The sequence below is a fragment of the Echiichthys vipera genome (assembly GCF_963691815.1).
Source record: "Echiichthys vipera genome assembly, chromosome: 9".
NCBI lineage: Eukaryota > Metazoa > Chordata > Actinopteri > Perciformes > Trachinidae > Echiichthys > Echiichthys vipera.
This window is the reverse complement of record NC_139834.1, coordinates 22,455,625-22,471,903: the sequence shown is the minus strand read 5'-3', so window position 1 is coordinate 22,471,903 and position 16,279 is coordinate 22,455,625. Positions and strand designations below refer to the sequence as shown.

The 16,279-nt window shown below is 38.9% G+C and overlaps 1 protein-coding gene across 1 annotated transcript; it reads right to left on the bottom strand.

Annotated features, from left to right (window-relative positions):
* Positions 1–3,335: 3,335 nt before the first annotated feature.
* Positions 3,336–14,643, bottom strand: sgk2a (serum/glucocorticoid regulated kinase 2a; the record flags this gene model as incomplete). Its single annotated transcript, XM_083920146.1, has 13 exons — positions 14,515–14,643; positions 12,346–12,410; positions 11,409–11,470; positions 10,320–10,377; positions 9,549–9,632; positions 7,831–7,962; positions 6,538–6,650; positions 6,391–6,427; positions 6,188–6,274; positions 5,899–5,994; positions 4,853–5,008; positions 4,408–4,497; positions 3,336–3,491 (listed from the first exon to the last, which is right to left on the bottom strand). Exons 1-13 carry the CDS (start codon positions 14,594–14,596, stop codon positions 3,336–3,338), a joined length of 1,218 nt encoding a protein of 405 aa, XP_083776272.1. The 5' UTR covers positions 14,597–14,643.
* Between the last annotated feature and the right edge of the window lie 1,636 nt (positions 14,644–16,279).

The following is a 16,279-nucleotide window of genomic DNA, read 5'->3' as shown; positions in this document are numbered from 1 at the left end:
AAAACAATACCAGCGTTGCTGTCGAGGCTGGTAACAACAATGTTTCCTGCTGAGTGTGTATTTGTTTGTTGTGGGTCCAGTAATCCCACTAGGTGCTGTTAGCACCATACATACAATGAATACAGTTTGATGACACCCTTGAGAACGCACACATACACACACACGCGCACACACACACACACACACACACACGCGCACGCGCACACACACACACACATACGCACGCACACACACAAACACACACACTGTTTACTGAACTATGAGTCCGTCACAGTTTGAAGACCACAGGTTTAAGAGCCGTAAAGGGGCTGTTGGTCGCCAACAGAGTTGCAATAGTTTATTCAAGTACAGATTAATCTAATATCTGAACACTTATTTTGGAAGTGAAAAAGGGGGAAGTGGTTTCAATAAGGGTTGGAAGAAGTTTAGAGGTCTTTTACTTGTGTAAAATAAACAATACAACAAAGTTAAGATATGCATTCACAACCCTACTTAAGTTAAAGTACAAAAGTATTATCAGTAAATGCACTTGTACTTCAATAGCACCTTAGTCTTCTGACCCCTAAAGGCTCTTTTACACTACTACAGTCACCCTTCCACACTGACATTCATACACTGATGGCAGAGGCTACATGCCCATTGTTTAATCAAATCATTTAAACCACATTCACACAATTTGCGGTTCAGTGTCTTGCCCAAGGACACTTTGACATGCAGAGTGTATTTGGTTTCATTGAGCCATCAGTCTTCAGAAAGGAGAATGACCGACTCTACCTGTGAGGCGCAGCCACCCCGAAAAATAAATAAATAAATAAACATGCACAAGTTAACTTGCTCATCATGCTAAATGTAATACATATATTATAGGATTATCATTGGTGCAAAGTGTGAGCAGCAAATGTTTTGTAAATCAATTAAATTACATCTTAAAAAGTTTCTGTCCATGATTGAGTCCTAAAAGCCTTATTTTGTAGTGCAATATGAATATTCAAACGTTTATTTTCAGGTTTAAATATTCTTACTACAAAGACAAGGTTGTTTACCCTCTTTTTTTATAAGAAAATAAAACATAAAGGACTCAATACCAGACTAAAACAAACTGATCACTCAGGTCATCACTAAGGTGAAGTGATTTTTGATACCACACAACATTTAGAAGCTGGTCACTGATTAATTACCAAAAACACTGCTTCTGTTATGCACACATGTTCAATTGCGCGTAAATGTTTTGACGTTTCCTATGTACACACACACACGTACACACACACACACAAACACACACACACGACCCAGCAGTCGCTAACGCCAGCCTCTCTGTTTACAGGATCAGTCAGGGAACAGCAGTTCGGCATGCAGGGTTACAGTTTTAGTGGGCAGATGGGGGAAAATATAAAGTCACTAACGACCATTTAGAGGTTAACATTAAAGCTGTTTCCTTGTTTATGTATTTGGTTCCATAGAAAAGCATTTGATACATTAGCCCTGAATTTAAAACTCTGAATAAAACCAACAGAAGCTTTTTTGAAAGGAGGTAAATGTGGAACATGGACGAGAAGACCTTCTTTAATATCAATGTACAAACAAGATTTGAAGTATATATAAATGAGATAATAAAAACAAAATGCAATAAAAGGACATTAGATGTACGTATATGTGCATCACCCATCGCTGCTGACGTCAAGCACCATCAATCATATACTTCATTTCCAAGGCAGAGAGGCACTTCATGGTTTAGACTGATATAATCGCATAACTATAATCCTGCTGCAAAGCTGCTACTGTATATTTACAGATGTTACATACAGCGTTTTCAATATAACATTGACATGTACCATGAAACTAAACGAATCAATATCACTGTCTGCGACACATCGACAGGCTAAAATAAACTTTCCCCAGTTTCCCAATTATACAGAGAACCACAATCCACAAAATAAACAGCCATACCGTACACACTGCAGTGTGCTTGACTGACATTTTAAAAAGGTGCTTCATGGAGCATTTTCGAACATCAGTGCATTAACTGCATTTTAATGTTGACACAACTGCCATATACAAACAAGACCACTGTTGTGCGGACTGAGAGCCTCGCTTTCACACCGGTTGCATTACTCACAGTGTTAGAATTAATATAAAATATGATATGTTACTATTATTTTTAATCAGAACAGTAAGTGTTGTGCACTTCATAACGATTGCAAAGTGCAGTTTGAGCCAGTAATGCAGCAGTTTCCCTGTGAAATCTCACCCTGAAGCATAAAAACAGTGTAAAAGCCAGAAGAGGTCGTCTCAGCAATTTTACTAAATAATATTAATTGTATTGATAATATTTTTTAGATGCAACAAACGATATAGTAGAAAGCAGCAGATTTGTTTTCGGGTATGTGTGAGACAATTCAGTCATTTCATTTGGTCTTCTGGATGGCATTCCCTGTTTGTGAAGCGCTGGTGAACCCATGGGTTTTTAGATTCCTGTTCACTTGAGAAATATGTTTTCTATAATAATGGGATCAGTGAGACAAACAATACAAAGGGCTCTACTTTCCTGCAGCATAAAGCCAGCACCAAACGTCGTTTTAAAGTCTAAAGTCCTGCTTACTTTACGCACAGCTGGCACTGCGTGGGCATTCATCATTTGAATCTTCTAAAGACACAGCAGGGTTTAATGATTACTGACCTTGCACATTTTTCATGACACTGAGCGAATCTCCAAAATGTATTTATTTCCGTTGGATAAATAAGGTTTGGCCTGATTATAGACTTGTTTATGTTTATTTGACTGAAAAGACATAAATGAGGCTTTTCCGAGTTGTTTTATTAATAAGCTTGTATTAATTGAACCAGACACAACTAAATTCCAGCATCTGTTGCACAGATAAACATAAGCCGTCTGGTTTTGCCTTGTTTAAACCAATGTCTGTGGTCACCGAAATTTCAAAAGATTTGCTGGTTATGCCCATTTGTGTTTGCGCCTGGAGATTTTACTTGCATTTACGTGCGTCTTAAAGATGCTTCTACTTCTTGCAAGCCCGATATATTTGGTAACGTGCTCATGTTGATCCTCGCTATCTCTCTAAGAACAGACCTGTGACTTCCAGGCAACGAAAAAAGCTTTAGATATCTTAACCTCAAATGTCTCCATTGCACGCCTGCTCCCTCTCTGCTGCACCCTCAAGAGGAACAATTGGGAAATCCCTGCAGCAGTCAAACGTGATAGATGCCACGTGGGATTTCAGCAACGGTACATGAGGAGTTCGTATTTTCACTCAAAAGAGGTGTGATCACTCCATTAAATCAATCCCCCTGTTCAAACATCTGAACAGGTGACTCCTTCCTCACAGAAAGCTGTCCTCAGTGGCAACAAAGGAGAACCCGTTGAAGGCGTTGTTGGAGCTGCTGCTGCCGTAGAGCTCCGGGGTCCGACTCACTGAGTTAGGAACCATTTCTCTGGTGAACTCTGGATCAATATGCTGAGTGTCAGCTGGGCCTCTCTGAAAGATAAAAAAACATCTATATAAGTGATAAAGCCTGTTAAGGTGTCCTCATATATGAAAATAATGGATACGTTTCCCCTGGAAGGTTTTTTATTGCCTTTAACCAAACACAGGATGCAAATCCCACTTATTCCATTGTAGCTAAGCAGAGAAGAAACTAGGTTGTATTGTTGCCATGGTTTCAAGCAGTTTTCTATACTGTGCACACTCATTTAAGACAGTGCTTAAACTGGTGATCAGAAGTATCAAATAGTTGTTTTGTTTCCTAAATTCTTGCAAAAATACTAACTCCAATGTGCTACTATCAGTGATTAAACCCCATCCAAATAAACCACATCCAAGCATATGTAAATATCTCACCACCCTTGAGATGCATATTAGTGAAGTTTAAATAAAGAATAAAATACATTTTCTAGTTTGCATGTAGTGATGATAGATAACCACTATGGCTGATCAACAGAGAAAAGATTTCAAGCGACAAAACATGCTATGGACAGATAATAGAAGGCAAAACACTGCAGAAGATGTTGTAACTATGCCTCTATTGGGCTTTTAAACATCATAGGAGGTGAGGGCCGAAGTGAAACAATCTGAAAAAACAGGAGTCCAAAAGTCAAAGGAATAAGCTTGGATTCAAGTCTGAGTAAATGATATACTAAAGCCTAACAACGAGTTGTAATGGTGAACTGTTGTCACCTGTTCCTCTTAAAATGGAGATGAAGTTATTTAAGGAAAATACGTGACTGAGATTTACAAAAGAATACAAAAGGGGGTGTTGCTGGCTGATGTCACTGGTAAACGTGTTGTGGGTGAAAATACCTTGAGGGAAGGTAAATGATTGCTTTTGAGAAGGTACACAGATGTCTAGACTGGCACACAGCTGATAAAAGACAGACAGCCTGAAACTACTCACCACATTAGGGTTGTAAGGAGGGGTGATTCTCTTGTGGTAAAGGTCGTCCCAGTTGATTGGAGAGAAAAAGACGTGGTTCTTTATTTCTAACTAAAAATAAAAGAAAGAAATGTTAAACATGTGTACTGTCTAAAATGATATAGGCATTTTCCTACTGTGCCGAATTCAGACACATTTATGAGGACAAGACACTGACACAGATTTGTACAAATGTTTATGCTGTTTTAAACTTTATTTCTGAAAACTTTCTCAGAAGGGCTGTATGCAGATTGTTCTCAGAAAAGGCCCTTTTGTAGTCAGAGGCTCGTTTCCTCAAGATGGAATAAGCCTTAAGCAACAATTAATGGAGTAGTCCTCTGATCATTATTTGTCTGAGACTACGTTTATATCTTGTCTGGGAAACTATTTATTTGAATGCGTAGCAGCAATTGAAAGACACACTCACAAAGTCGGCGATGGCCCCGAGGCGTCTGTGCTGGTCCTTCTGCAGGAGACCCACCAGCAGAGAGCAGGCGGCGTCAGACTTCCCTGGAGGCATCGGCAGTGGTTTGTGGAGGATCCCATCATACATTTCACCGACGTCACGGCTGTAGAAAGGAGGCTGAAGCCCAGCAACGGGTACAAATATCATCAGCATAAAAAAGATATGGACTGATGGTGTTAAAGGATCAGCAGATGTTTACAATCCATCCTGAGGGGAACATGAATGTCTGAGCCAAATACCATGGCAATCCATCCAATAGTTTAGTCTAGACCAAGGTGGCGGCCTGACTGACCAACAGACCTCTTACATGGCTACAAAGGACCAGTTTTCTATTTAAAGATATAACCTGTAAGATTTTCATCTAGTTACTTGTCTGTAAAGTTACTATCTATCAAAGAGTAATTTAAAATAATGTTGATTATCCACTAATGAAAGAGTATTACAATATCCGTGGCAACATTCCCCCGTTAGATGTAAATAAACTGTCATGTTAGTGACGCTGCGGACAGCGGTTAGTCTGTCGGCCAAGATCGAACGGTTATGCTGCGTTCATTTGAAATCGGAAATTGGGAACCGTTCCGACTTCTGAGTCAGGCTTATAGTAAGGGCAGAAGAGTAAAAGAAACGTGTGTGTGTGTGTATGGATGTAAGAGGGTAACATGTAGGGGACGGACCAGAAGTAGAGAGGGGAATGTGTTTCAATAAAGTTTTAAAAAAGAGCAAAAATAAAAGTCTAACACACATAGCGACCATAAACGTGACAAGATGGAGGGCTCTGAAAGAACAGATTCGACTACAAGTACATCTTACCACCTAAAAGGCCGTTAGAAACAACGTATCGTAAATGTTTTGCCTTTAAATTTCTGTAGATAGTTATGGTCCAAAGAGGATAAATCTTAATATTTTATATATGATCCAACCTTTTCCCTAGCATCACCACGAGGCAAAAGTTTCTACTTGTACAGAGTGCCATGCTTCCAAAAGGGATAACGCGCAAACACACATACCAGGCTGTAGATCATCTCATAGAGCACTGCCCCCAGACACCACCAGTCAACTGTCCTGTCATATGCTTCCTTACGAAGGACCTCTGGTGCCAAGTACTGCGGACAGAGAGACAAAAAAAGTGGGAATGGGCACATGGTTGGCTTTTATATTATACTGTATATTAAACCTTAATGTCTATGTCAACCCTCAACACCTCTAAAACCAAAACATGTATAATGAACAGTACGTTGTATGATGTAAAGTCATTTAACGTCCTTTCCCTGTTTTATATGTGTATTTTTTACTCACTTCTGGAGTCCCACAGAACGTCGTGGTGGTTCCCTCCGGCTCTACACCTTCTTTGCACAGCCCAAAATCTGTCAGCACCACATGGCCCTGCACACAACAAACCACAAGCAGAAACTTACATTTTCATTTCATTTTATATATTTCAGCTATAAAGATTAAAACACATGGAGGAGTGGAGGTGTACAGAAACGAATTGGACTCACCTGAGAGTCTAGGAGAATATTCTCTGGCTTCAGATCTCTGCAACAGATGAGAACAAGCAGATTGAATCAGCAGATAGACAGAATGGACTGTTTTCAGAGCCCTTTCTCCTTGTAAGTTTATTTTAATGAATGTGTGTCAGTTCTGACCTGTAAACGATGTTGAGAGAGTGAAGATAGCCGATGGCGCTCGCTACCTCGGCTGAGTAGAACCTCGCTCTGGGCTCTGAGAAACACCTTTCTCTTTGAAGGTGGAAGAACAACTGCAGAAAGAGACAGAACCATGGGTGGGCAATAGACAAAGCGTGGAGCAGATGGAGGGAAACATCATAAAGGCATCACAAAATAATAAAATACTTTTCATCCGCACAGTAGCACAGCAAAGTTTGTCTGAAAACTGGTCTGCTGGCTGCCTGCCAATGAGTTGTGTCTGGTTTTATTTGATATGCGTAAATAAAGGATTACTTATTAGGACACAGTTACAGATAAATCTGCTGTGTCGCAACTGAACAACAAGGAAACACGATGATATACTGTTAAACCAGGTCCTACTCTAAGACGTTTTAGACACTATTGGAAACTTATTTGAGAAGAACATTTTTACGCATCAAAGCAATAGTTCAGTACTTTGGGAAATACACGTTTTTTCTTGTCTTGAGCCAGATGAGAGGATTGATACTACGGAAGCCCTAAATGGTCATACTTAAGATACAATTTATTTCCTACGTTTTCCCGTGATATCTCTGATTTCCCATGATAACGAGATAATTAATTTGAGATCTCAAGAAAATAAAACGACAATCCAGTCTATTCAATCATTGCAGGAAACATCATTCAGTGAAGCAATGTCAGAGGAGCAGGAGAATATCGATCGCCATCACATATCTCTTCGATCAAGTCCTGAATCAAACTGAAATACCTCGCTATTACAGACAATGTACATTACTGTGTGTCATCTAAGGAGCCGTGCGATGGAAATCTCAGGCCTATCACGTTTCATTCATTATCTCTCATATTAATTATCTCGTTATCAGGAGAAAACGGAGGAAATAAAATGCATTTATGTATGACCCTTTGAGGCTTCCGTATGATACTATTCATGTCTGTAGGCTAAATATGAAGCCACAGCTGGCTAGCCTAGCTTAACATAAAGACTGGAAGCAGGGGGAAACAGTTAGTGACAGTTTGGTACAAATATATACAAATGAGACCAAAAGTGAAACAATTGGTAGCATCTTTCTAAAGACAGCAGTATCAGTCACCGATAATAACTAAAAAATAAAGATCATGTCTATAAGGATGTTAGTAAATGATCTGTATACATTCAAAGCAGTTTGTGTCATATGCCGAGAAATCAGACTTTGGTCAGACTTTCCGACCATGTCCAATAAAAATAAAGTATTCTATGTTCATGTATGCATTGATTTAGTTTAAGGCACACACCTCTCCTCCATTCACGTAGTCAAGGACAAAGTAGAGCTTCTCCGGGGTCTGGAAGGAGTAGTGGAGCCGGACCAGGAAGGGATGTTTCAGGCTCTTCAGCAGCACATTCCTCTCTGCCATAATGTTCTTTTGCTAAAGAGAGAAGACATCCGCGTGAGACGTGAATATTTTAGCTGTTCAGTACAAGTAGGCAGTGTACTGTTGCTACATCTAACATGCGTTAGAGAGGCTGCCGTTTAAATATTTTATTTCTTGTTTAAAGAATGAATATAAATCATTTAATATCATTCTCGGTGTAAGTGATCACACTTAATTTTTCTTCGGAAAAGGTCTCCTTTCCTAGTTTAATATATTTTATACATTAAAATAATAATAACATGGTCATATTTGGCAAGTACTTTTGCCCACAACAAAAATGGGAAGGTTCCACACAACATAAAAGCTTTGCAAACTATTTATTACTTCATTTCATTGCTCAATAATGTTTTGTTTTTTAACTTAATTCTTGATTTAAGTATCACAAAAGTCTCACAACTATTGAGGAGAAAATACTGGTCTGGTAATAATGGTGTAATAATTGTGTGCATTTTACTTTACATTCTCTTCCTGTATAAAAACTAAATCTTTGTTAATGAGGGAAAGGTCGAGATATTCAACAGTTTTCTAGGACTTGGACACCAGATATTAAAATTTAAGTTTTAGAAAGAAACGGAAAGAATACGGAGAATAATAAACAGTCCAATTATTTCTTTTTCGAAAAACACTTAACAGTAACACTCACACTTCAGCAGAGGCAAACAAATGAAAAGGACGACAAGCGTGTTTGATCAGATATTCTGGTCGTGTTGTCAGGCAAACCTGAAGCGGCTCAGTTTGTTTTCTGGGAGTTGTTAAATCTGTCCTTTGTACAGAACAAGCTGCAGATTAGATAAGATTCAGATCACGTAGCTGGCTCAAACACTGTTTACTAACAACACTCGCAGATACTCATACATATGCACATTTTCCTCCATGTCATGAGCTATTTTCCACCTATATCTACTCCAGACTATCAAAACACATTTATCTATTTATCCAATGATGCCTGCTTACTTAAGACAAAATATGTGTCGTAGTTGGTGAGTAGAGCTGCAATAATTAGTTGATTAATCAATTAACTGTCAACTCTGGTTATTGATTAATCGTTAAGTCATTTTTTGTATTTGGAAAAAAGTCCAGATTCTTTAGATCCCAGTTTCTTAAATGTGATTCTTTTCTGGTTTCTTTCTTTTTCTCTATGACAGTAAACTGAATGTCTTAGAGTTGCGGAGAAAACAAAACATTTGAGGACATCACCTTGGGCTTTGTGTTCTTCACCACTTTCTGACATTTTATAAACCAAACAACTAATTGATTAATCAATAAAATGATCGACAGATTAAATGATAATGGAAATAATCATTAGTTGAAGCCCTATCCGTTCAAATGTTAAAATGACGCATTATATTAACATAATATATTTACTCTGAGATAATTCAATAAAGAAACATTGTGCTTCCGTCCTGAACATCAAAACTCTCCTTTATCATTTTAACGATGGAGGTTTCAAGCATTAGAGCTTAAGAGAGGTTTGGTTAGTGCTCGCGTGGAGGCCTGGTTCATAAAGGACTTAGTAAAATTATGCAGCCAGAAAGGATTGGCTCGACAAGCGACTTCAACCCCGGGACAGCAGAGCCCACCTCTTTCTTCTTGAGGATGACTTTCTTCTGCAGCACTTTGACGGCGTAGAATGTGTTGTCAGCTTTGAGCTTGGCGAGCAGGACCTGCATGGAGGTTTGTTTGTCAGTGGTTTGTTTAGTACACAGACTGTGCCACCATCTCGACACACCGCTGTCACGACATCACGTGAAACCCCTCTGAGATCACAACACAGATATGTGATCTGTGGAAACAGATGATACTGAGAAATCTGAGAAGTGTGTTGATACAAGATGTGACATCAACCTGTGGTACAAACATCCGTATGGTTATTTTTTTATGTGGAAATGCAAAACGTGCAGACAAATGAAAGCAATGACATTAAGAGCTTATTGTATTCATTTTGTGAAATGAGTCTCTGGAAAAACCTTAAGAGGCCTCTGTGGACTGTTAAGTTAATGATTCATGAAGCAGGCAGCACATTTTGATCCGACCGTAGTCAGCAGGTAGACTCTCTCTGCAATGTCAGCAACAGCTCACTATCTCTCTCTCTCTCTCTCTTCTGTCTAAAAAGGTCAGTACAATAACAGAGAGTAACTCTTAATCTATATGACCCATCATTAATCCCTGCGACAGAGTCTTTCATTTGATGCCTTAAGGTCACCTGGTGCCACAGAGACTGAATATGTGAATATGTTGAATATGTGACCGGGATGAGTCGCAATAAGGAAGCCGCTCAAAGAAAAACACAAGATATATCCAACAAAAAATAGATAGATAGACAGATAAATAAGTAATTGTATTTGTGTTACCTTTCCAAAGGTCCCTTTGCCAATGACAGCCAAGAAGTCAAAGTCAGTGGGCCTGGCACTGAAAACAGAATGAGAGTTGTCCATTAAACAGTGGACAAAATTACATAATAACCTCTGAAGCACTACATATTCGTAATAGCTTACAAATGGCAGAAAAGCTTCCAGCAAAAACAAACAGAGCTTTGTTCAAATTGAGAGTATATAAATCATTAAAGGTTCCATATCCTGCTCAGTTTCAGGTTCGTACTTGTATTTTGGGTTTCTACGAGAACATGTTTACATGTTTAATGTTCAAAAACACATCATTTTTTCATACCTTTATTCACTTTCTGTGTGAAACGCTTCGTTTTAGCGTCTGTCTCACCTGCATCTGCGCTTTCTGCGTCTCTGTACATCATTGCAGCCGGGGAATGACTGTAACGGTACACTCTCTACTTTTATATAGTAAAGCTGTGACATCACAACCATAGAGAAGTTTTTAAATGTTCCTGCTTTTTAGCCATTTTTTAAAATTGTTTTACCTTAGCCTGCTTGTTTCTAATGTATTGTTTTTGTATTGCATTATGTATAGTGTCTTTGAGTACCTTGAAAGCGCTATATACAAATAACATGTATTATTATTATTATTATTATTATAAGGATTCTTCTTGATATCACAAGCTCACGCAAGAATCGCGGTATCACATATCACATGAATATCACTCTTGTCAGGTTTCAAGTCCTGTTCGCTCAAAACAACAATGGCGGCTCCTAAAGAGGTTAGTGTTTGCTGCAGTAACATCGGTTATATCAGAACCCGAGAGTGTTTCTTCTGTGAAAGAAGAGCAAAGAAGGCACGAAGGCTTTTTTCTATGGAAGAGATGTTCTCTCTCTATTCCCAACTGACTTCTCAAACCATCTGACGAGTGTTTACTATGGGACCTTTAAAGATTCTGTTTGAGGGATTTTCAAATATATATCCAGAGCAGTGAAAACGCAACTTTAGTACTGACAGAACTTGTTTATTTTTGCTGGATGAGTGACTATACTGTATTTCTTATGTATGATTAAAAAGAGAGCTACATGCTCAGTGAGAGCTGAGCTACTGACTGTGGGTTTGCTGAAGGTCCCAGGTTGACGTCATCATGAGGAGAGGAGGACGGAGACCGCAGCTGCAGGACAAATAAACACAAAACAAGTCAACAAAAGAAAGAAGGCTTCACTTTATATTGAAACATGGCAACGCTTATTCACTTTTCATTCAAAATATCTTCTTTGTCCCGTTTTGGTTGGCAAACAAACACAACAATCATACTTGCATTTATATAGTGCCTGCAGTCTTCTGGCTACTCATATATAATTTTAATTAAAAACACGCACACTGATGGAGCCTGGGATCGAACCTCAGATTTCCCAATAAGTGGACGACCCGAAGTACAATCCAAGAGGTGTTTTCAGATTTCTAACTTTGCAAAAAGCTCAGTGTTTGGTGTCAAAATCTCTTTGCCTCCTGCAGATTGAAAACTTCTAATTTAATTAAAGTTGTTTGACATAGCTAGAAGAAACACAGACCAGGAGAGAAAAAACATCAAGCGGGCACCAACGATCTCCGTTAAAAGTTACAGTCATGTATTTATTTTTCATGTTAAGACAGAATGATCTCCATAAACTGGTAACACACCAGCAGTGACACAAAAAGAGAAAGAATATTCAGCCGGAAAATGAAAACAAGAGAATCTGAGTCACATTGCCTCATATTGCATGATCACTGTGTAATTACAGGACTTCAGATGAAAAGATCCCACTGTTAGAGATCATCCGTTTGATACATTTAATGACTGGAATGGAATTTGTTTTCGGGCAGTGAACACGACTTAATGTAATGCAACATGATATGAATCAGTCGCTAATAATAATTTGCTCACAGATATTTTGGTCAACATTCATCCTTTTCTTTAAAGAGGGCTGCAGGCAGGTCCCCTGTCACACGGCCCAACATGAAATATATAACAATAAAAAACGATGTTTAATGTAAAAACACACTTACATTACATTGTGCCATGGCCATTAACCATTCCACTCCTACTGATCCAGCATCAGTGTTTGACAGACCTATGACAGGAAATATCATTAAGCAACTGTGTGCTGGTGAACATTTATCCCTTCTGGCTTTTCTCATTTCACAGATAAGATTTCTAGTCATGAGCCCTCAGTGTGTGTGTGTGTGTGTGTGTGTGTGTGTGTGTGTGTGTGTGTGTGTGTGTGTGTGTGTGTGTGCTTGTGTGTGTGTGTGTGTGTGTGTGTGTGTTTGACAGAGAGAGAGAGAGAGAGAGAGAGAGAGAGAGAGAGAGAGAGAGAGAGAGAGAGAGAGAGAGAGAGAGAGAGAGAGAGAGAGAGAGAGAGAGAGAGAGTCCTAATCAACTGCTGAGCTCAGTATGACAACCTAAGGATCCAGAGGAGCTGGTAGTTCTGGTTTGTAAGGAACAAGATGCTGGAACAACAGAACCACAATGAGGGACATTATGTGTGTGCGTGTGTGTGTGTGTGTGTGTGAGGACTGTATCAGTGAACATGTTTACACGGAAAATAGTGTCATTCTCATACAGGATTACAAATACCTCTCTCTCTCTCTCTATCTCTCTCTCTCTCTCACACACACACACACACACACACACACACACACACACACACACACACACACACACACACACACACACACACACACACACACACACACACACACACACACACACACACACACACACACACACACACACACACACACACACACACACACACACACACACACACACACACACACACACACACACACACACTTGTATAGTTTATGTTTCCTTCAGGAGTTCCAGGCCTATTTATTTGACTATGTATAGGCATAAAGACAAATGGAGGAGCCAAATTTGACATTAAAGCAATTTTTCTATCAGGGCGCATTTAATGTAATTTTATAAAGTTGTGATGCACAGACATTTTGAGGCAACACAAAAAGATTTTATCCCCAGACGAGCTGTGTTTCTATTAAAAAAAAACCACCTGTGCTAATAACATTAGTAGGTTAGTCACTATCTGGAGAAGTTAATGTCAGAAGAGCAGATTTAAAATATAAGCATCTTTAGTTTTAACTCCAAAAAGCACAATCTAACACTGACTGAGTTAGTACTTATTTGATTATTTGAGTCTAAAGCTTCAACTAGGAATTTTCCCCTTTGTATATCAGTTTATATGTTATTGCTAATTTCTGTCTGTACCTTAAGAAAATACTTCATAAACTAGGAAAACCCCGTCTGCAGTGCAACATTTATCTTATTTGAAATTGGCTAAGAAGTTTGCATGTTAATTGCAGTTTTCCCACATTAATATTAAAACGTGATTGACCTTGAAACAGGGGCAAAGATGCTCCATTTACAAATCATTCAATCGTCAATAAAATAACGCAAAACACACATTCTTGGTTTTTCTTTTGCAGGTTGGTGATTTACTGCACGATTTAAAAGAATTCACTCTGAGACCTCTTTAATAAATATGGATACAGAGAAATACAAAGAGGACACGTCTGCAGGTTGAGATGATTATAACTTTGTAGCTTTATCTTCCACAAACAAAAAGTAAAAGGAAAGCTTTCATCTTTTACAAATTTGAAACCCAGACAGAAATAAAAACATATTCATTTCGAATTTTTCAGGAATATTTTAGGTATCCCAAAATATGTCTCACAGCAGATGTATACCACCAGTCAAATATAAAGTCACTATGTAGCTTAATACTGAACCTCGTCAGATTTATTATGACTTTTCATTAAAGAAGAAAAATACACACTTTAATTTTGAATTAAATAACTTGGTGATCTGAATAACACAGATTCAAAGACCAACAACAGATGCCAACAACCTGAACTCTGACTTATAGTGATATCACAGGAGATCAATAATCTGGGGTCATTATAATCTCAATAAATAGGCCCTATCTCAGATATCATGTCTGTTTTGGAATGAAGACAACCAAATATAACCGTAACACTGATATTAGCAGCACAATAAGGTTAGACCAACAACCATACAATAACAAAGAAAACAATCTACAGATATCCTTGCACATGTTTTATCCCCTGAACTAGGATCGATATTTATAATATGAGATTAAACAGGCACTGAACATCTAATCCGGGTTATCAATGAGAACTCAGCAGTGTGCTCACCTGTGTGCAGAGGATGAGTTGTGTCCGGGACACTGAGCGGCTGGAGCTGGTCTGAGGTCCGCTTTATTATTTTTCCGGTCATGAAGGAAGGTCGACTTCAGGAGAGTGAATCATTGATGAAAAGATACAGAGCTTTAGGCTTTAAGGCGGAGCAAGGTGTGTGTGTGTGTGTGTGTGTGTGTGTGTGTGTGTGTGTGTGTGTGTGTGTGTGTGTGTGTGTGTGTGTGTGTGTGTGTGTGTGTGTGTGTGTGTGTGTGTGTGTGTGTGTGTGTGTGTGTGTGTGTGTGTGTGTGTGTGTGTGTCGGGGAAAGGAGAGAGTTGGCTGTCCAGACCAGACCGCATAAGAATTTAACTTCCGGACTTGCTTTCAAAATAAGACAAGTTCTTTTTTTTTTTTTTACAGTTAGGAAGTCAGTGAATAGACTGTAAAGCTATTTTGCGCACTAATGTCACTAAGATGATTTTGATTTGTTTAATGATGCTGCTATAGACCAAGTCTGCCGGGGGATAATCCTGTTCCTGATACTCTGAGCTTCTCTCCTCTCTGTCTGTATCATTCATGTCTCATCAATGCATGTCACTAATTCAACTTCTTACTCTGAGTTGTTTGTGCTTTGTCGTCTCTCAGGTCTCTGCTGATCGTGGTGGTGCCTGCTGCCGTGGTCCTGCATGACGCTTCCTGCTGCTATAATCACTATTACTCATATAAACTATAATGAGTTTTTAATAAATGATAAAATTTGTAGCCATCATCAGTAATATATCTCATTGTATCACAGCTGTTATTACCACTACTAATCATTGATTATATTTACCACCATAATTAAAAAATATATTATGTATTATAAATATTACGTATAACCCACCCTGCTCCCCCATTGGTTTAAATGAGCAGCTTTATAGGTGTACCTCACATTTACTTTCTGCTTATTACATTTATTTGAAACTTTCCTTTTACTGGAGTAATTTTATTTTAGATCCCTGATTTATAATCTTGTTAGAATAATAATGTGCCTCTTGTGGTTTTTCCGCCAAGTTTCTCTGCTAGACACAAGGTGTCTCCTATTCATTTAGTGTCAAACTCTGCTAATGCATTATAATGCACTGTAAAGCTGATACATAACAATGAAGAAACAATCCAATCCCATTTTTGAACAAAGGGGGACTTTTTAAACATTTTAGCATTTTCCACTCGAGCAAATCAGCATACTTCTCTAATTTCCTTAACACCCTCCCTCCAAAGGATAAAAAAAAATAAAGACACCTGCCATTCCTTCTTGTCTGACACATTTCACACCGTCACTTGAGTGCTTTCTTTGTGCAGCAGCAACAGTTTATCAGCTTGTTTTCTGGCCTCTGCAGTGGAACAAGAAGATAAGCAGTGAGAGCAGAGAAGGCGTGGAAGGATTTGTCACCACCACAGCCAACTGTTGACGACAATATGATCAATAGGGGGATGTGATATGAGCCAAGTAAGTTTATAGTCAATAGTGCATCACACACAACACACCAGCACAGAACAGGAAATGTAGTGTGTGTATGTGTGTGTGATCCTACAAAAAAGACAAGAGGCAGCGGCTTTAATCAGACAAGACAGCTTTCAATGTTTATTAATTCATATGGATTGAATGACATTTGTGACCCAAGGTTATCTTGATACGCGCACGCACACGCACACGCACACGCACGCGCGCGCGCACACACACACACACACACACACACACACACACACACACACACACACACACACACACACACACACACA